The sequence below is a fragment of the Mauremys reevesii genome, linkage group 4, assembly GCF_016161935.1.
Source record: "Mauremys reevesii isolate NIE-2019 linkage group 4, ASM1616193v1, whole genome shotgun sequence".
Classification (NCBI taxonomy): domain Eukaryota; kingdom Metazoa; phylum Chordata; order Testudines; family Geoemydidae; genus Mauremys; species Mauremys reevesii.
Genome location: NC_052626.1, coordinates 57463581 through 57484178, shown reverse-complemented (window position 1 = coordinate 57484178; position 20598 = coordinate 57463581). Strand labels below are relative to the sequence as shown.

Here is a 20598-nt window from a genome sequence, read left to right as displayed (position 1 = left end):
AGAATATATAGTAGGACTATTGTTATGTCTGCCAGCCTACATTAGAAACAACACGTGGCTTACAGAATTGCTGCCACTTTGCTTTTCTTTTTACAAGCAATATCATTGGTGGTGGTGGGTGAGAACTGGGAGGCGGCTATTCCAGGCATAGGAACAGCATGATCCCACTCAGCTGCATGTTGTTGTAATAGGAGATGATGAAGAGCAGTAAGGCAAAAGGACTTGATAGTGCAGGGAAGGTGGGTTGAGTAGGGAAAAATGAGAGCAGAGAGCTAAGTTGTGTAAGATTGTGTTGGAATTAAGGGTACAAAACACTTGATTTTAAGTAGTACAAGGATTCTTGGAGTGGTAGTGAAGTGCTCAGAGCAGGAAGGTTATGTTTGCAGTACACTTTGGGTAGGTTGAAGATAGGAGATAAAGTTGCAGAATGAGAGTTTAGAGAGCTAAGAGAGACTGAGTACCGAACTCTGAGGGACACAGTATATAAGGGGAGTAGGCAACCTAACTACAGATGTTTCTGCCAAGCACTTTCTCTTGTGGCTGCATATCAGAATCCTTGAATATGCCACTACAGCAGCAGAGCATACCATACTATACCGGGAACCTATGGGAGGAGAGTGAGCTTAGCTACTTTTGCGGCAACTTTGGAGTGGGTTGGGAGACAGCAGTGTTTGGGCTTCCCCTCACCAACCAACCCTTAGACTGAGCATGTCACCCCAACAGCCAGTCCCTTTCTCCTCTGGGGCCACTGTATGATGTTGGAGCCTCTGACCTCTGTGGACTGGGATGAGAACCCCCAGAGCAAGGACAAATATAAATAATAATGTGGCCCTTTGGTCCAAGCAGTTAGCCAATATTCTGGGTCTTGCCAGGTTGTTTCCAGTAGGAGAAACTGAAGATATGATTTGGGTATTACTTCAGAGCAAGCCTGTTTATTTACAAAGAATGTATGTAAACTCCTCTTTTCCTGAGCCCAGTAGAAACGGACAATATGAGGCATTTGCCTTGTTCAGAAATCAAAGTCTGTCATTTCAGCAAGTGCTGTGCCCAAAGGAAGCTTTGTCTTTTAGCTTCCTCAGAGGACCACATGACACTGCTGCTTTCTCTGTCTGCTGGCTTTCTTCTTACTTTCTGGTTCTCTGTTTCACTCATACCCCTCCTCCAGCTGAAACCAATAAGTGCTCCAGCCCCAGTGTTTGCATCAATCTCCATGAACCCCTTTGTGCCACATGGCTTAGCTTCTGCTCATACCTTGCAATGTTGACCTGTGCTTCTATTGTTCCAGCTATCACTAAATAAAATGGTATTTAATTGCTCTCTCATTTAGTCTGAATGAAGAGTGACTAGTACTCCCCTCAACTTTTACTAGGTCTGTGGTTGATGGCTGCCATTAACATCTTCCAGCACAGCAATAATAACTGAGAACCAGGAGAGTGAGAGTTCTAGAGTCCCTTTTTCTACTAGCTGGTTTTAATCTTTGCTATTAACAACTCTTATTAAGCTGTGTCTCATCCTGAAGACATGGTATACAAGCTGGGAATAAAGCACAGCTCTCTAAAATGGCATATCCAAATCCATCCATCCCAGAAAGAATCAATTAGATCTGTGTCCTTGGTGACACTGTCTGTAAAATGGGGTTACTCATGACTGGGTAGCCCATTGTTTCCGTGTGTTATACATCCTCTTCTCCTGGCTTGTTTAAAAAGGATAAGGGTGCGTCTACGTTACTGAGTTTTGCCGATGCAAGTTATGTCAGCATATAGCCACCACAATTAGTATATTGCTTATGCATGTGCATACTTGGCTTCTTGTGTTGGTGCTGTGCGTACTTACCAGGAGTGCTTGTATCGATGCAGAGTGCATGATTTTGGCAATGCATGGTGTGGCAGAAATTAGTTACGCAGAGGTGACTGAGAGCAACGGGTCAACTTCTCATAATGCAATGTTCTCCATCCCATGATATTATATCTGTCTCATAATTTTTGCACCTGTATTCAATTTTCCACAAGCCTCTGCTGGACTTGTTACTGTCTGCTATCTCTGACAGGTGAATGGAGCCTGCACAGTTTTGTACTATTGTCATGAGTGTTGCAAGCACAGGATGCACAATCCTCTGGTATTTGCAGACCCTCCAGAAGACCCTGGAGGAACGTGATTTTTTGGAGGATAGATTGCTCTGGGACTTATAGTGTGAATGAATTCTCTGTTATTGGTGGCATTCATGGAGCAGCTGCAGATGGTGAAGCGCCACTTCTGGGCTAAAGAAACAAACACCGACTGGTGGGAGTGCATCATAATGAAGGCTTGGGATGATGAGCAGTGGCTGCAGAACTTTCAGATGCACAAGACCACATTCCTGGCTATGTGTGATGAGCTCGCCCCAGTCATCCAACACAGGGACACCAAACTGGGAACTCCACTGGCAGTGGAGAAGTGAATGGCAAATTGCACTGTGGAAACTTGCACCACTGGATTGCTACCAGTGAGTGGGAAATCATTTTGGAGAGGGAAAATCCACTTTGGGGGGGCTGTTGTCATGCAAGTGTGCAGAGCCATTAATTGTTGCCTGCTATTCAGGACTGTGATTCTTGGCAATGTGCTGGGCATAGTGGATGGCTTTTACAGCTATGGGTTTTCCAAATTCTGGTGTTGCAATAGATGGCACACACATCCATATTTTGGCCCCATTACCTTGACACAAAGTATATCAACAGAAAGGGCTATTTTCCCATGATTATGGAAGTGCTGATGGACCACCAGCGACACTTCACTGACATCGGTGTTGGCTAGTCAGGGAAGGTGCATGACGCTCCTATCTTTAAGAACACAGGACTGTTCAGAAAGCTATAAGCAGGGACCTTCTTTCCTCACTGATGGATTACCACTGGTGGTGATGTTGAAATGCCAATAATGATCCTGGGGGATCCAGCCTATCCTTTATTTCCTGGCTCATGAAGCTTTCAGGCCACCTCAAAAGCAGCAAGGAAAGATGAAACTACAGACTCAGCAGGTGCAGAATGACAGTTCAATGTGCTTTTGGTAGATTGAAAGGGCACTGGTGTTGTTTACTCACTAGATTGGCTCTCAATGTGAAAAATGTCCCAATGGTTATAGCTGCCTGTTGTGTCCTGCATGATATTTGTGAAGCAAAGGGGGAAAACTTGCTGCAGGGGTAGAGGATGGAGGTGGAGCAGCTGTCTAGCTATATGGCTCAGGGAGGTTTTGAAAGAGAACTTTAATAGTGAGCCACAGTAATGCATTGTGGTGTACTGTGCTGTACCTAGCCCTGCTGTTTTGGGGGCCTGTTAGGAATTGTGTGGTGCATGGTACACACATATGACTATAACACTGTCAATGCACTATTAATTTTTGTGGTGCTTGCTGTACGTTTATGATGGTTACACTGTGTTTGTCACTGACCCTGTGTGTTGTGAGTTTACAAGACCCCTACTTTCACTGCCCACAGGCATTACACACAATGTGTTGTAAACTAATGAAAAGAGTTTTATTCAGTAACGAAAATAGCACCTAACAAAATATCTAAAGAACATAATAGCAAATACTTCTTAACTTAAAAAAATGTGGGAACCCTTAATAAATAAACAAGGGAAAATAATGTTGATGTCCATTGTAGCTACACATACATCAGTTGTGGCTCTCAGAGGTCAGTGTAATCAGGGTGGATACAAATCAATGATTATATTTTTTAAATAAAAAAATGGATTTTTTTATTTAAATCATATTTTTTGATAAAATGCTTTTTGAGGGGAAAAAACCTATCTAAAGATAGTTTTGATTAAGATACATTATAGCTCAAATATGGAAAAGCTCATCATGGAATAGGGATTATAAATTCTAATTCTATAGTATGTGACAATATATTCATGTAATGTTTAAGAAAAAATTGTAAATGAGTTCCAGTAGTTCATGGATTAGGGACCTAATCTTATGGGATTCCAGGGGCTTCTGTATAGATTATTTAGGTTAATCTTTCTATCCACCCAATGGGACTCAGTGCTCAGTGTAGAAGATACCATTAGAGATGCTTAGTTTTGCAGTTCTTAAACTGTGGATTTGTGTCTCTAGAGATAACACGCTTGTTAACAGCAAAAATGTTTTAAAATAAATAAATGTCTAGAGGTGAGAAATAACAGACCTCAACCCTATTGTGTCTCTGCAAATTTGTGTACAGAGAGTCAATCCCTTACCTCTCTCTAAAAGTGCAAAGTTTTAAAAAGTTCAATGAATAGAAGACTGTTGTGGGTGGAACAGATCTGGACAAGAAGAAGAAATCTGGAGATAAATGCGAGAAGGGAGGGACAGGGAGTAGAAACAAAAGTGAAACTGTTGGAGCAGCATATTCCAGAAGTCTTGAGGTCTTTCGGAATGTAGCCTTCATTGATTTGAGATCTACCATACCATTCTCTCACTAGAAGTGAAAACATGTAAGGGCAGCAGGCCATAAAAGAGACCCAATTTGGGAATATTTTAATGAAGTTCCTCTACCTGTGGGTAAGACAGGCATGTGTGCAAAATGCAAACAGTGGAACGAAGAAAAGCAAGGCCTGGTTGCCCGAATGAAACAACATCATGAGAAGTGTTCCTTCTCAGGAGGAAGCTGCGTTGAAGATGATGAAAGGAACATGTCTGAACATGCAGGATCTTCAGGTTGGTAAACTTTTTTATTTCACATTTCTTTCTTAAGGACTGCCAGTCTTCCTTCTGGACTATTCTTGAATTCTGGTGTTTGAGCAAAAATATAGTTGTTACTCTATGGTACTATCAATTTAGAGGCAGTTGTGATTAAAAAAAATAAATAGCTGAAATAGGCAGATATTCCTTTTACAATTTCACCTTTAAAGTAGTACTGAGTGTCAGTGAGTGCAATAAGTAATACTAAATGAGCAGTATGGTAATAATGATTAAATAACTGCATTGACTTATTTTGTTTAGGAGAATCCATCCTCAACATACAGGATTCTGAAGACTATCCACCTTCAAGATCACTATCATTTTCTAGAGTCACATGCCAATGGTAGTGTTTCAGTCACATCATGTATGTCACATAGCCACAGTATATCACCTGTAGCAAAAAGAAAAAACCTCATCGTCTAGAAACAACCATAGATAAGTTTGTGATAAGAACCAGCAGATTACAAAAAGAGGTAATTGATGAAAAAATTGCCCGGTTTGTTTATGCAACAAACTCTCCTTTCTGTATGATTGAGAACCCACGTTTCATTAACATGGTACAGTCATTAAGACCAGAATACAGTCCACCCAACAGAGCAGATGTCACATGCAAATTGCTGGATATAGTGTATGAAAGAGAAATTGAACAGTGTGCAAAAGGTCTAGACTAGAGGGTAAAATCGTTAACCTGAGTCTTGATGGGTGGAGCAATGTCCACAATATTCCTGTTGTATGTGCTTATGTGACAACAGAAGAAGGAAATATCTTCCTTACAGAAACAATTGACACATCAGGAAATGCACACACAGCAGAAGACTTACAAGAAGTAGTAGTAAAAGTTCAAAAATTGTAAATGAGTTCCAATAGTTCATGGATTAGGGACCCAATTTTGTTCAGTAGTAGTAAAAGCTATAACAAACTGTGATAAAAAATTCAAATGACTAGTACGCAGTTTGGTCACAGACAATGCTACAAATGTATCCAAGATGAGAAGAAATTTAGAAGAGAGTCCTAAGCTAGTAACATACAGTTGCAGTGCTCATTTGATGCATTTCCTAGCCAAAAACTTCAGTGTTCCAGAAATAAAGGCTAATGTTGTTGAAATTGCAAATACTTCCGTAACAACCACTTTGCAGCAGCTGTTCTGAAAAAAGTGAGAGGAACCAACTAACTCTCCCACAAGACATGTGATGAAATGCAGTAGTGGCCTGTTTTGAACACTATATCAAGAACTGGCCTAATCTGATGACAGTTTGCGAACAAAATCGTAAAAAATAGATGGCACTGTCACAGCTAAAGTTCTCAACATTGGGCTTAAGAGAAATGTTGAACACATACTGAGTACCCTGAAGCCTATTTCTGTAGCCTTGAACAAAATGCAGGGAAGTAGCTGTTTTATTGCTGACGTTGTTGAAATTTGGAAGGAACTGAGTGAGATCTTAAAAAGAGAAATATGCAATGACAAAGTTAAATTACAAGCATTAAAAAAACAAATGGGACAAGCACTATCTGCAGCTCATTTTCTTGCAAATATTCTCAATACTTGGTACCGGGGTCAAACCTTAACTGCTGAAGAAGAGGAGTTGGCTATGACATGGACATCCAGCAATCATCCCTCCATAATGCCAACTATAATAAACTTCAGGGCTAAGGGTGAACCATTCCAGAAATATATGTTTGCTGATGATGTTTTAAAGAAAGTCACACCAGTGAACTGGGGGACATCACTTAAGCACTTGGATTCAGAGACTGTTGAAGTGATAATCTCACTTTTAACAGCAGTAGCTTCTTCTGCTGGTGTAGAAAGAATATTTTCTTCCTTTGGACTAATCCGTTCCAAATTGAGAAATCGTTTGGGATCTGAAAAAACAGGAAAGCTTGTTTTTCTTTTCCAGATTATGAACAACTAGGAAAATGAAGGTGAAGAAGACTGAGTTAGCTGCAGAAGCCAATATTTTAAGTTTCTTATGTTGACCTGGCTGACATAGTCAATTTAATTTTTTTTTAAATTCCAGTTAACTTTAGTTAAAAACAATTTTAACAAAAACAAACCTGATTTTAAAAAACGTGAATGTTTAACTAAACTCAGAAATTCATATACTTGTTTTGTTAAAATATTATATGTTTGCTTTTGAAGAAAAACATCCAGAATACATAACATTGTTGTTTTAGATAAATAAAACAATTTTAATATCTGTCTGGTGATGTTCTCCTCCTAATACAGCATGGCAAGAAAATCCTCCAAATATTCGTGATTAACCTGTTGAATTGGAGATAGTTCACCTCCCAATGACTTCATAAATATCTGCTTCAGTTACCTTTGGTAAATGAATAAAACAAACAATCATTCATTTTCTGATATAGCTGTAAAACTAATCTGAAAAGTTTTCAAAATAAATCACTTTAAAAATGTATAGTTTGTGCCTTCTAAAAATGAAACCTATATCTATCTCTGAGTGTGAAGAATGTGTATTAAGGTTATAACAACCAATAAGAATGCACTTTTATGTAGAAATCCATGATTAAATCGCGTCTTCCTGACTCGTGATTTAAATCAATTTGATTTAAATCAAATCCACCCTGGTGTATATTAAGCTGTGGTTGTCCATGCTTTTCCCCGGAGTGCAGTGGTAGGGGTACACGTGCTGGCATAGTTCTCCATCAACTGCAGTGGCAATCAAGCCCAGGATTGTTGAACCTGGAGGTCCACAAGAGTCTGCAGGATCTGAGTTTGTTGATGGAGAAGGTCCATTATGTCTTGATGCATCTTCTTCTTCTTTTCCTGGGCCTGTCTCCTCTACACTCTTTCCTTCCCCATACAGTCCACAGTGTTCATCCTCCAGGCTCCCTGTTCAGGATCTGATGCAGCACTAGCATGGCCTCTCTTTTCTCCATATCTGTGTCAGTCATTCCACTGGTGTGGAGGGGATACTCCTCAAGGCTGCAGCGGCTGCAGCTAGAGATAAAACACACAGAGGTACCATTTCAGAGTGGTAGCTGTGTTAGTCTGTATCAGCAAAAACAATGAGGAGTACTTGTGGCACCTTAGAGACTATCAAATTTATTTGGGCATAAGCTTTCATGGGCTAAAACCCACTTCATCAGATGCATGGAGTGGAAAATACAGTAGGCAGGTATAAATACACAGATGGGAGTTGCCTTACCAAGTGGGTGGTCAGTGCTAATGAGACAATTCAGTTAAAGTAGAATTAGGCTATTCTCAACAGTAGAATACCAAGGGAGGAAAAATCACTTTTGTAGTGGTAATGAGGCCAATGTAATCAGGGTGGCCCATTTCAAACAGTTGACAAGAAGGTGTGAGTAACACTAGGGGAAAATTAGTATGGGGAAATTAGTTTTTGTAGTGACCTATCCACTCCCATTCTTTATTCAGGCCTAATTTGATGGTGTCCAGTTTGCAAATTAATTCCTGTTCTGCAGTTTCTCGTTGGAGTATGTTTTTGAAGTTTTTTTGTTGAAGAATTGCCACTTTTATGTCTGTTATTGAGTGTCCAGGGAGACTGAAGTCTTCTCCTACTGATTTTTGAGGGTAGGTTGTAGATCCTTGATGATGTGCTGGAGAGGTTTTAGTTGGGGGCTGAAGGTGACGGCTAGTGGCATTCTGTTACTACAGGAAAGGCCCAACAAAGAAAGTAGGTGACTTCTGGGTACCCTTCTGGCTCTGTCAATCTGTTTCTTCACTTCACAAGGTGGGTATTGTAGTTTTTAAGAATGCTTGGTAGAGATCCTGTAGGTATTTGTTTCTGTCTGAGGGATTGGAGCAAATGCGGTTGTATCTTAAAACTTGGCTGTAGACAGTGGATCGTGTGATGTGGTCTGGATGAAAGCTGGAGGCGTGTAGGTAAGTATAGCGGTCAGTAGGTTTCTGGTTATGTGACCATTGCTTATTAGCACTGTAGTGTCCAGGAAGTGGATCTCTTGTGTGGACTGGTCCAGGCTGAGGTTGATGGTGGGGTGGAAATTGTTGAAATCCTGGTGGAATTCTTCAGGGGCCTCTTTCCCAGGGGTCCAGATGATGAAGATGTTATCAATGGTAGCGCAAGTAAAGTAGGGGCGTTAGGGGATGAGAGCTGAGGAAGTGTTGTTCTAACACAGGCATAAAAATGTTGGCATACTGTGAGGCCATGCGGGTACCCATAGCAGTGCCACTGACTTGAAGGTATAAATTGTCCCCAAATCTGAAATAGTTGTGGGGAAGGACAAAGTCCTTTCCCCAAGAGGAAAGATTAAAGAGGCTAGGACTCTTCAGTTTGGAAAAGAGAAGACTAAGGGGGGACATGATAGAGGTATATAAAATCATGAGTGACGTTGAGAAAGTGGATAAGGAAAAGTTATTTACTTATTCACATAATACAAGAACTAGGGGTCACCAAATGAAATTAATAGGCAGCAGGTTTAAAACAAATAAAAGGAAGTTCTTCTTCACAGTCAACTTGTGGAACTCCTTACCTGAGGAGGTTGTGAAGGCTAGGACTATAACAATGTTTAAAAGGGGACTGGATAAATTCATGGTGGCTAAGTCCATAAATGGCTATTAGCCAGGATGGGTAAGAATGGTGTCCCTAGCCTCTGTTCGTCAGAGGATGGAGATGGATGGCAGGAGAGAGATCATTTGATCATTGCCTGTTAGGTTCACTCCCTCAGGGGCACCTGGCATTGGCCACTGTCGGTAGACAGATACTGGGCTAGATGGACCTTTGGTCTGACCCGGTACGGCCTTTCTTATGTTCTTATGTAAGTCACAAAGTTCAGCCACCAGGTTTGCCTTGACATTATTGGGGATACTGTTCCTGACCATTGTCAGTATAGTATGTACAGAAAGTGAAACTTAAGATTCAGAAATCCTCCCCTTGTTCCCCAAAAGTGTTAAACAAGACATGCTTATTGCCATTTCTGTTTCGGATTGCTTGTTTATGGCACCACTAACAGCACCAGCTGTGATGAGTATGACTCACCGGGGTGAGGGAAATGAGGAGGGAATTGCTCAGTTGCATGAAACTAAGAGTAGAGGGCAATGGCACTGAATACTGGCACCATTTTCCACAGGGAATTGTACTTATTCCATGGGAATTTTATTTATATGCTTACCTGAGGTTCCTTCCCCTGCTTCACGCTTGCCTGTGTTCAACTTCAGGGACTCTGGACTGTGGTGGAGTCAAAAACAGGTCCTGGCTTGTGGCACAGTTGCACCTTCCAGTTGCGTGTCCCCCATATTCTTCCTCTTCCTCATGATCGTCGTCCTCCTTGCTGTTCATGGCAGGGGCCTCTGACTCAGGCTCCATGGAGGTATCCATGGTGGGTGTGCAGAATTGTGATGAAGTCTCTGCCAAGTGTGGAATGCAGCTTGGCATCTGATCAGTTTTTGGCCTTTCTGGCCTTCTGGTATGCCTGCCGCAGTTCCCTGGCTTTCAAACAGCGCTGCTGCTAGTCCTTGATGTAGCCCTTCTCCTGCATCTGCCGAGCAATCTGCTTGTAGATGTTGACATTTCTATGGCTGGTTCAGAGCTGTGCTTGCTCAGCCTCTTTTCCCCACAGGCCCAAGAGATCCAATATCTCCTGTCTACTACAGGCAGGAGTGTGTCTAGATCATGTAGCCAGCATGGTCTGCTGGGCAGTTGCACACAACAGTGGAGCGCTGCTAGGTGTGCTTGCTCAGCTGGGCAATCAGGAAAAGGCATTTAAAAAATCTGCAGGAGTTTTAAATGTGTGTGTTGGGGGGAGGCTGAGTGGGTGTTTCCAGTCTGTGTGACCCCCAGGCAGTGGAGTTAACAGTGTTAACTAGAGTGGTTATTGTCAGGTATTGAGAGACATCCGCTGGAGGGCTGTTAGGGTTGACATAGGTAATACAATGTCTACACTTGTGCTGCATTGACCTACGTACATTGACCGTAGCACAATGTAGCTTTGGAAGGTGGTGTTACTATGTCTGTTTAAAGGGGCACCTGCATCGGTAGGAGACAAATTTAAGTGTAGACGTGCACAACTAGGTCAGCTCAAGGTGGCGTACGTTGACCTAACTTGTAGCATAGATCAGGCCTGAGTCTTTTTGTGCTGCCAGGTAATGTAGATAGTCCTGTAGCTCAAGTGGTAGAAGGCTGTGTTGCATTGTTGAAGGTTTTGGTGGTGTTGCATGATAGGGAAGGGATGGTGTTTGTTACAGTTGAACATCATGGAATTTGTTTTTATTGTTTTTCTTTAACAAAAAACAAACAAAAAAATCCCCACCACCTCCTCAGGAAATTACATACAAAATATTGCATGGATAGAAATGTATTTAGGTTGCAAAGTTAAGCTCTCGAAAGTGAGAAAATGCCAGAAATAAGATAGCGTGTTCAATGACAATTCTGCCATTTTGTGGGTATGCATTAAAATATAGTCTTTAGTTTCATGATGACATTAAATCAGGCTACCAGGTTGGGTATAGTTAAGGTTTAGAGCTTGACTCTAAGTGCTCTAAAATCTGTATGATTATACATATTGTCAGTGCCCAGCTATTGACACAGCCTACACAATTCTGTATTGAAATGATATAGACTGGAACTTCAGGGTGCACATGCACCTCTTTCCTTTGATCACACACAGGTGACTCAGGTGCAAATCTCATATCACAAACACACCTCTATCAAACTGCCTCACATGCTGCCTCCACTACTCAGTACAGCTGCACCACCTAACACACTGATTGCAACTGGACTGCACGCAGATAAATCCCCATAGCTCATGCCAGCTCCAGAGGTGCAGAATTAAGATTGCATGGATGTTTAAATTAACTCTGTATTTTCTGGTTTTCAGAAGTTGGAGGTCTACTGAACTAGACATTCTGGAAGGACACGAGCTGTCATTGGGCAACCTTAACTCTAGATGTCTGAGCTTGCATCTAGCTGTATCAAAGTGCAGTTTGTTTAAATGAGTCCAGTTTATCAAGCAATCCGGTTCACTCTGACTCACCCTGTCCTCATTATTTATCAATCCATCAGTCTTTGTGTCATCTGTAGATTTTATGAGCCATTGTTTTATTCTCACTTCTAGATCACTGATAGAAATATTGCATGGTGTCTGGCCTAGAACTAATCTCTGTGTAACCTCACTAGAAACATCCCCTTTGATATTTGTAATTTAAGAACTATTATCTGTTACTTATGTCATGAAAAACCAAAATACAGGAAAACATCCATGCAACCATACATAACTCTGTCCTGTTTGAGCAATGCTGCAAAACACCCATAACACACATACTTGCACTTTTTGCTTCACATTTGTTATTTCTTCCTTTCTTCTCCTTCTCTCTGGGGACCTGCCCCCTAAGTACACCATACCTGAATAACAAAAGCTAGGAAATAAACACATACAGACTTCATTTAATGACAGTTAAGGTTCAGTGGCCTTGTGGTTAAGGTTGTGAACTGCAAATCGGGAGACTGTATTCAATTCCTGCTCTGCCATAGACATCCTTTGGGCTTGGCTACACTTGCAAGTTGCAGCGCTGGTAGAGGCTTTCCAGCGCTGCAATTACACCCTGTCCACACTTGCAGGGCACAACCAGCGCTGCAACTCCCTGGCTGCAGTGCTGGCCGTACACCCAGGTCTGCTTGGGGTATAAGGGTTGCAGCGCTGGTTCTGCAGCGCTGGTCATCAAGTGTGGACACTCACCAGCGCTGTTATTGGCCTCCAGGGTATAAGGAGTATTCCAGAATGCTTTTAACTAAATTATTCCCTTTATTTTGTTATGCAGCCTCTCTTTGTTTTGTTGTCAATTCGGAGCTCCGGGCTCCGTGCACCGCATCGGAGCTGCTTCAAACATAGCTCCTGTTTGCTGTCATTAATCTGTAACTACTGTCAACAATGAAATGAGATAACCCCTGCAGGGGTTGAGTGTTTGCTTTGCTTGAGAGAAACGGGGGGAGGGGGCAGAGGGGGGAAAGAGTATGTTGGATGCAGGCTGTTTGCAGTTAACAGTAAGGGGGTGGGAAAATTTTCTGATTTTGCACAGTGTCGGTTCCAAAAATCCACTCTCTCTCTCTCCCCCCCGCTCCCTGTCACACTGCCCCACACCCCCCTCTTTTGAAAAGCACGTTGCTGCCACTTGAATGCTGGGATAGCTGCCCATAATTCATCACTCCCAACAGCGCTGCAAATGCTACAAATGTGGCCACACTGCAGCGCTGGTAGCTGTGAGTGTGGCCACACACCAGCGCTGGCCCTGCACAGCTGGACGACCAGCGCTGCAACTACCAGCGCTGCAGATTTGTAAGTGTAGCCATACCCTTTGTTTTTTGGGCAAGTCACTGAGTCGCTGTCTTCCTCAGTTCCCTATCTGCAGAATAGGGATAATAGTACTTCCCTCACAGAAATGTTGTGAGGGGAAATACATTAATTATGTGGGTGATGAAGTGATAACTAGAGTGGAGAGGGCTGTAGGACTACCTAAGACAGACTGTATAGGTCAAGACACACCTCACCAACTCAAAATCTTGAAAGCATGGAAATAAAAAAAATCCTGCAATTTTTTTTGCCATTTTCACATTGCATACAATGTGCTTGATAACATATTCCAACCCTCCATGAGGCTTTCATTCCAGAAAATACCCAAAAGCAGTATGCACTCCCAACTACATCAATCTCACATTGTAGTGCCAAATGGCAACCTCAGGAATGTTAATGCAGAATAACTTCCCAAATGTGTAATATAGTCAGATGTGCCTGTCTGCTGATGATAAGAGCATCAGAGGTTACTGCTAAGGTTTTGTACTAGCGTATGATTTTTGTTGAAGGGGGGTGGAGGGTATATATTGCTTTTTGGTGTTTAATAGTGATGGAAGTGAAAGCCTTATAGTGGGGGAGGGATAGCTCAGTGGTTTGAGCATTGGCCTGCTAAACCCAGAGTTGTGAGTTCAATCCTTGAGGGGGCCATTTACTGATTTGGGGATTTAGTTGGGGATTGGTCCTGCTTTGAGCAGGGGATGTTAGACTAGATGACCTCCTGAGGTCCCTTCCAACCCTAATATTCTATGAATGTGTTGTGTTGTAGGCAGTGGGAAAGAATGCAAGACAATTTCCCTTAACTTTTCATACCCATGCTTTTAAGTGTTTGAGTTCATTGAGTGTGTCCTGATGCAACTTTAATTGTAACCAACAGAAGTTTTTGTGTGTTTATAATATACTGTGTGTGAATATCCGTATATATGATAGTTTAGACTTATAATTTCTTTTGACTGAAAAAGAGACAGTTGGATATTAGTTTAAATTGTAGGCAAAAGAATTTTCCTCTGTGAACTAAAACTTCTATTCTCAAGTATTAAAACTTTTGAAAACAGCTGTCAAAAAGGAAGTGACTGACATAAGATGATATATTTTAGAATTATCAATGACTAAGAAGTAAGTGAAAACAAGGACTGAAAAAGGCACAGTGACAAATGTTTTAAACTGAGACTGCATTGAAAGCTTTATTAAAAGAAGATATTAAGTATGGACTGGCCAATACAGGAGTCATTCCTGTCTGTCTGGCTAGCTAGCTAGCTTAGATTGTCAGCTGGTGTTAAAAGAGGTTCGGAGGCTCCACCTTCTCTGCAAGTATCATATGGCATGGGAGTAATAATACTAAGCCAGGAAACCTACAATCCTTTGTGAATGGAAGGCAGAAAACAAAACGGGCTTTCAAAGCTCATAAGCACTACAATGAATTAAGAAAGTCTAGTGTTTTCCTCTTCGTTAAGTGGAGTAAATACATTATTAATGTTTTTTGGAACATCAGGAATCAGAACCTGTTGTAAATAGTTGACTGGTTGAAGTATAGAGTGACAGCAGGCTATTTCATATCATGTGATCTGGTGTGAGTCGATTTTAGATTTTCAGTCACATTCAAAGTCCTTATTATATGTCAGTCTTATTTTTTAGAAAAAGAAGAAAACTTATCAAGCTGGATAAATTCAGGCTGTCACATTAAAGTACAAATAAAAATAAAAGCTTCATATCTTGAAATATGTAAATACAGTATGAGTGATGTTGTCACCAAACATTCTCATTAAGTTTTGGACCCTGGTTCAATCAGAGTGAAATAGGCACATAGGATGGCCTATTAAGAACATAAGGATGGCTATACTGGGTCAGACCAATGGTCCATCTAGTCCTGTATCCTGTCTTCTGACAGTGGCCAATGCCGGGTGCTTCAGAGGGAAAGGTGAGTCTGTGTCATAAGCAACCACTTAAGGGATCTCCAAGATTTACAGTGTAACTTCATTGTAGTTCCATGATGGGTGGTAGATTGAGACAGATTTTGCTGCAGTTGTTTATAGGCTGTGTCTACGGATGTAAGAAAAATGTACTATTTGAAATATTGTGGGTATTTTTTTTTTTACCTTTATAATAGTAAAAGGGAAGGCCAGGTTAGTAACTCTCTCTGATCTTTTTTCATTTTGAAACTGATATAGAAAACTAGTTTCTTAATTTTCATGTATTTATAAAAATATAAATTGTTTAAAAGATATACATGTTCTCTAAATTCAGAAGAAAACTCAGCAGTAGTTTCAAAAAGTAATGTTAAATACCATTTAAAAATAATTCGTAGGAAGCTGCCATATTGATAGATGGAATGTAGGTCTCAGAATTATGATCCCATTTTAAATCCATAACAAAACTGGAGATTTCCAGAGGGTTTTTTTTAAGGCAATGTGGCTGTTGGGCCAAGTAATCTTGCCATCTGTGAAGTCTTCCTTTTACAACCAATGAAATTGTTGTAAGGGCGTTGATTGGTTGTTACCTCTGATATCACAATGGTCTAGGGCTCTTGGAATGGCATAGATACATGCCTTCCTGTAACTATACACCGTATGGGTGTAATATGTAAAGTCAAAGGTCTGAGCACTTAAACATTGGATGGTAACAGACAGAGAATCCCAGTGATGACTGATGTGACTGGTGATAGATACCTTCAACACAAAAAAACTCTTAATCATGCTTGTAGCTGTTTCAGTTGCTTCACTCTGACTCAACAGATATTTTAGGCTTCAGAGTGACACACAGCGTGACAATTCTTGAATCTTCTTATATAGCTGAATATTTCCGAAGTATTTTTCATATACATTAAAGCCTCAAATCCTCTTCCAGATCTTTGACTTAACTGGGTTTTGTGAAGGGTTAGTTCAGTTTTGTGGCTAGGTAAACTTAGTGGGGTAGAGAGTTTTTGGTGGTTTTAAATCTAGACACACACATACCTTTTGGCTGAAATAAGAAGAGACCAGTCTGAAGTTTAGACCTACAACACACAAGCGTACAAAGTTTTACTCACTTTACACACTTACTTGTGTGGGTAAGGACTTGCATGCTGTCAGACATAAATGTATCTTGGATTCTATGTACTGAGGCATTTTTGATTGACAAGATTTCTAAATTTTATTACTTCCATTCCATCAATAAGATAGTTGCAAAAGGTATGGTGCTGTTTAATACATGATTTGGTTTATAAAACAAAAATGTCATTATTGCTTTTTACAGTATAATGACAATTGCAGGTTGCATCAAAGATTAGCCTCATATTCTTTGCACATATTTTCCTCTAAATATGAGTGTAAAGGAGAGATTTTTTTGGGGGGACAGTAACTTGCAGAGATGAGCAGAATCAAAAATAATAATAAAGAGAGGGAATCTCCTTAGAAAATGGTAAGTCTGGGTTATCTTACCTTTGATCTTAACTATACACACTAACAAAATTTATTTTGCTTCCTTGACATTTTGGCAGTCTCTCTATAAATATAAACTTTTTAGATTATTGTTGAAACTGTCAGTGTAGTTTTAAAAAAATATTAAAATAAAGGAACAAAATAAAATATAGACAATTAGACTATGAAACAAGATGACACAAAATCCTAATAGTGTATTTTCCAACATACCTCAGAATATATTTTTATTCCCATTTAAGAATTGCAGCTTTGACAACAGCAGACATTTGACAGGAGCTGGACATCTCTCCAGCATACTTTTGATAATTTATTTTTGAACATATAATACAACATTTGGTTATAACAAGTATTTTAAAATTGATCTTGCACGAATATGTTCAGTACATAGAAACAATCACTAATCTGACTGAAATGATAAAACCCTTGTTTCAATGCACTCATTTTGCAAGGATTTATTCAAACCTGTTGTTTCTAACAAGATTAGGGCTCTTTTTTATATTTACATTTGTTTCTGAATATTTGCAATAAAAGCATACTCTGCTTTCACAAATTACATTGTCAGTTTGGAAGTAACATAACAGCCAAGTCAGTTCGGTTCCATGTGACAATTTATACACTTTATTTAATGAGTGAGTTTACACATTTGCAAATGATTTTAACATAACCATAAACTTTGACTTAATATAAAATCATGTTTGGTTTAGTGTTGGTGAAAGCTATTGGACTGACAAGTCTGGAAAATTAAGTCCTCTTTATCTACAGGACAACATCCAGGCAAGCGTCCCACACTTGGTACCCTGCAGTGTGCTCAACCGTGACTGTGGAGAGAGATGATTTTCTTTAGGGGGATCAGGGATAGTTCATTTTCCACTGCCTATATAGTTCTTGACTTCTATGCTGAATTTTTCAATTAGTGCAAAGTGTGGTGGTGAATTTCTGATAGTTGACCTAGAAGTAAGGTCCAGCAAACTCCCGTCCTAATAGAGGGGCCACCAAACTTCCATAAACTGGGAACAGTTTTTAATCTCTGCTGAGCTGTGCTGGATTCAAACAGGTGAAAAACTCTCTATCCAGCGAGCAATGCCATGAAACATCTAGTGCCCCAATAAGTGCTTATTTAAGAAGGGTGTGTGTGTGTGAGACACACACAACAAAACTGTTAAAAGAACATTAAAGTTGCAAAGTTAAGTGCTCCAGTTAGAAAATACTAGATGTAAGATAATATATGAAATCTTAATTCTGCCCTTTTGCGTTTATGCATTGTAATAATCTTTCACTGCATGATCACATACTATTAATTCTTCACCTGGGTCATCAGCCAGTGCCCTTCAGAGCCACAGCACAGGCTTCTTAACATTTGAACTTCAGGAGTAATTAACTGGTAGCAGAAGTTGGCTGTTATCTTCTATGTGGACCAACCCCTTGATTCACCTTTTGCCAGTGGATTCCTGAACTGTGTGTGAGACAACAATGGAATGCTGAGCGCCAAAATTTGTGGATTCTCTTCCAGTCAGCATAGCCAAACATACAGATTTGGTTCATTTTCTTCTGAAAGGCAGTGAAGTTAATGGAAATTATCTGGATCTGTTACATTAGCGATTTAGGTTCTGTTCCCAGGTAGGAATATAAACCTTGCTCAGCAATATGGGTTGCTGAGAATTAATGAATTAATGGCTTGCTAACTACAAAACCAGTTTCTCCTCTCTTGGTGTTCACACCTCAGCTGCTAGAAGAGGGCCTCATCCTCCCTGATTGAACTAACCTCGTTATCTCTAGCCTGCTTCTTGCTTGCTTATATATACCTACCCCTGGAAATTTCCACTACATGCATCCGACGAAGTGGGTATTCACCCACGAAAGCTCATGCTCCCAAACGTCTGTTAGTCTATAAGGTGCCACAAGACTCTTTGCTGCTTTTACAGATCCAGACTAACACGGCTACCCCTCTGATACTTAACAATATGGGTTGGGAACTGCAAACATTTTAATGGTGGTTTGTGGAAAAAGTGAAACTAGGATTCATGACCTACAGGCATCTAGACCTGTACGATTTCCCCAAGGTCAGTAAGTACTTTATGGGGTAGGATCTCCTCACTTACACTCATTAAAAAAAAAGAATTGAAATTTTACTTGAGAAGCGAGACACTGCCATCAGTTCTGTGAGTAAACTGGTAAACTTGAAAGCAAAAAGTTCAATTTTAGATTTTATGTAACAATGTGAAAATTACTTCAGGCCTGCTGAGTATCTCTCAGTGAGATTACTTGTGTATAAGTGTTTCCAATATTAGAGTGTATATTAAGACAAGATTTATCTAGTGGATTTAATGAATAGAAGATGAGGTTGACAGTTATAGGAATGTGGCTACATAAACTAGCTGTATGTACAATTTTGCCCTAATCCTGCAGGTGCAGGGGTTGGCCTATATGATGTTCATTATAGGATCTAGGCCTTGACTCAGTGTTTTGTTTTTTGCTTAATTATGCATATATGAAAACAACCCTAAAATAGATATCCATAATCCCTGCTGCCCACCTGCCTAGCCATTATCAGTCGGCAATTTCCTGTACAAATCATGGTGGAGGTGATTAGAAATAGGTCAAAATACTTAATTTACTTGTCCATTTGTCACTAAATTACTAAACTATTTTCAACCACACATTGTAAATTGGACCTGTTTCTGGGTTTTCAGTTGTATGTCACATTTTAGTCCAAAGTAGATTTTACTTGACTTATATAAAATCAATCTCTATATTTGTGTGACAATGTCTTCTTGTAAAAATGGGGTTCTAAACATAGGCGCCAACTTTCCCCGGTGCTGGTGGGTGCTCGTGCCCCCTGCCCTGGCTCCGCCCCGACTCCACCCTTTCCCCACCCCTGCCCTGCACCACCTCATTCCAATCCCTTCCCTAAAGTCCCCGCTCCAACTCTGACCCCTCCCTACCCCTATTGGACCCTTTCCCCAAATCCCCGCCCCGGCCCCGCCTCCACCTCTTCCCTGAGCGCGCCGCGTTCTCCCTTTTCCCCGCTCCCTCTCTCCCTCCCTCCCAGCGTTTGCCGTATGAATCAGCTGTTTCGCGGTGCAAGCGCTGGGAGCCAGGGGGAAAAAGCGGGCACGCGGTATGCCCAGGGGAGGAGGCAGAAGCGGAGGTGATCTGGGGCGGGGGATGGGGTGGGAAGCTGTTGGTGGGTGCTAAGCACCCACCAATTTTTCCCCATGGGTGCTCCAGCCCCGGAGCACCCACAGAGTCAGCACCTATGGTTCTAAATAGGTAAGTTACCAGCCTGTTATATCGTCACAGAGGGGTTTTGCGGGGTACCATTATAAAATGTTTTTTCATCTGTGAAAAATGTCTAAAATATGACAACCATATTATGAAATATTTTAGTCATTTACATTTATTTTTTGAAAATCTGTACAAGAAGTGTGAAATGCAGATAACCACTTAATCGCTGTGGTTTTAGGGCTATTTTCTATCCTTGCTTATGCCCCATATTTGCCTTGTATTTATGTGGAGTCTAAATTAGGGATGTAAATAGCAGTTAAAAAAAGTAACCATGTAACCGATTAAAATGTTATCGGTTAAACACTTAACTGGGGAACTTGGGGTGCGGGCAGTGCTGCAGCACCCCCACGTTTTATGTGGGGCTCCGCTGCCCGGGAGCTGGGTATCCTGGTCGGGGACTCCACCGCCCGCCACCGGCCCCCACTGTGACCAGGGGTCCGGCTGCTGGCCCTGTGCCCGGGGGTTCCGCTGCTGGCCCTGTGCTCGTGGTCCCTCCCGGCTGCTGCACCCAGGGTGGGAGCAGAGGCCTGGGCTCTGGCCAGCAGCAGAGTTTAATTGGCTGGCATACCTGTGCAGTCCGTTGGCCACAGTTCCCCATTCCCGGTCAATTGGCACTGCTTGCAGGCAGGAGCAGCACATGGAGACCCCAACCCCCTTTTCCCCTCAGGGGCAGCAGAGGTGTGCTGGCCACTTCCAGGAGCGGCCCCTGAGGGGTCAGGGCAGGTACGGAGTCTGCCTTAGCCCTGCTGCACCGCAGGACATTTAGTGGCCAGAGATTGTGATCGATTGGAAGACCAGTGGATCTCCCAGTCAACTGCTTCTACTGGTTGGTGACCACTGATCTATACAGTGTAAAATTAATACAGGTCTGCTTGAACTACCATCATTCTGAGTGTGCATTCTGTTTTGGCTTCACATATTGTAC

The 20598-nt window shown here is 41.3% G+C and overlaps 1 protein-coding gene across 2 annotated transcripts in view; it reads left to right on the top strand.

Annotated features, from left to right (window-relative positions):
• AVEN (apoptosis and caspase activation inhibitor) overlaps positions 1-20598 on the top strand; it is a 193395-nt gene that overhangs the window by 14592 nt on the left and 158205 nt on the right. The window contains exon 2 of one of the 2 annotated variants that reach the window (XM_039536204.1): positions 6372-6380. The exons of the other annotated variant lie outside the window; for it this stretch is intronic. Coding sequence (XP_039392138.1) covers positions 6372-6380 — 9 coding nt within the window. The remainder of the gene's footprint in view (positions 1-6371; positions 6381-20598) is intronic. 2 annotated transcript variants of the gene reach the window in all.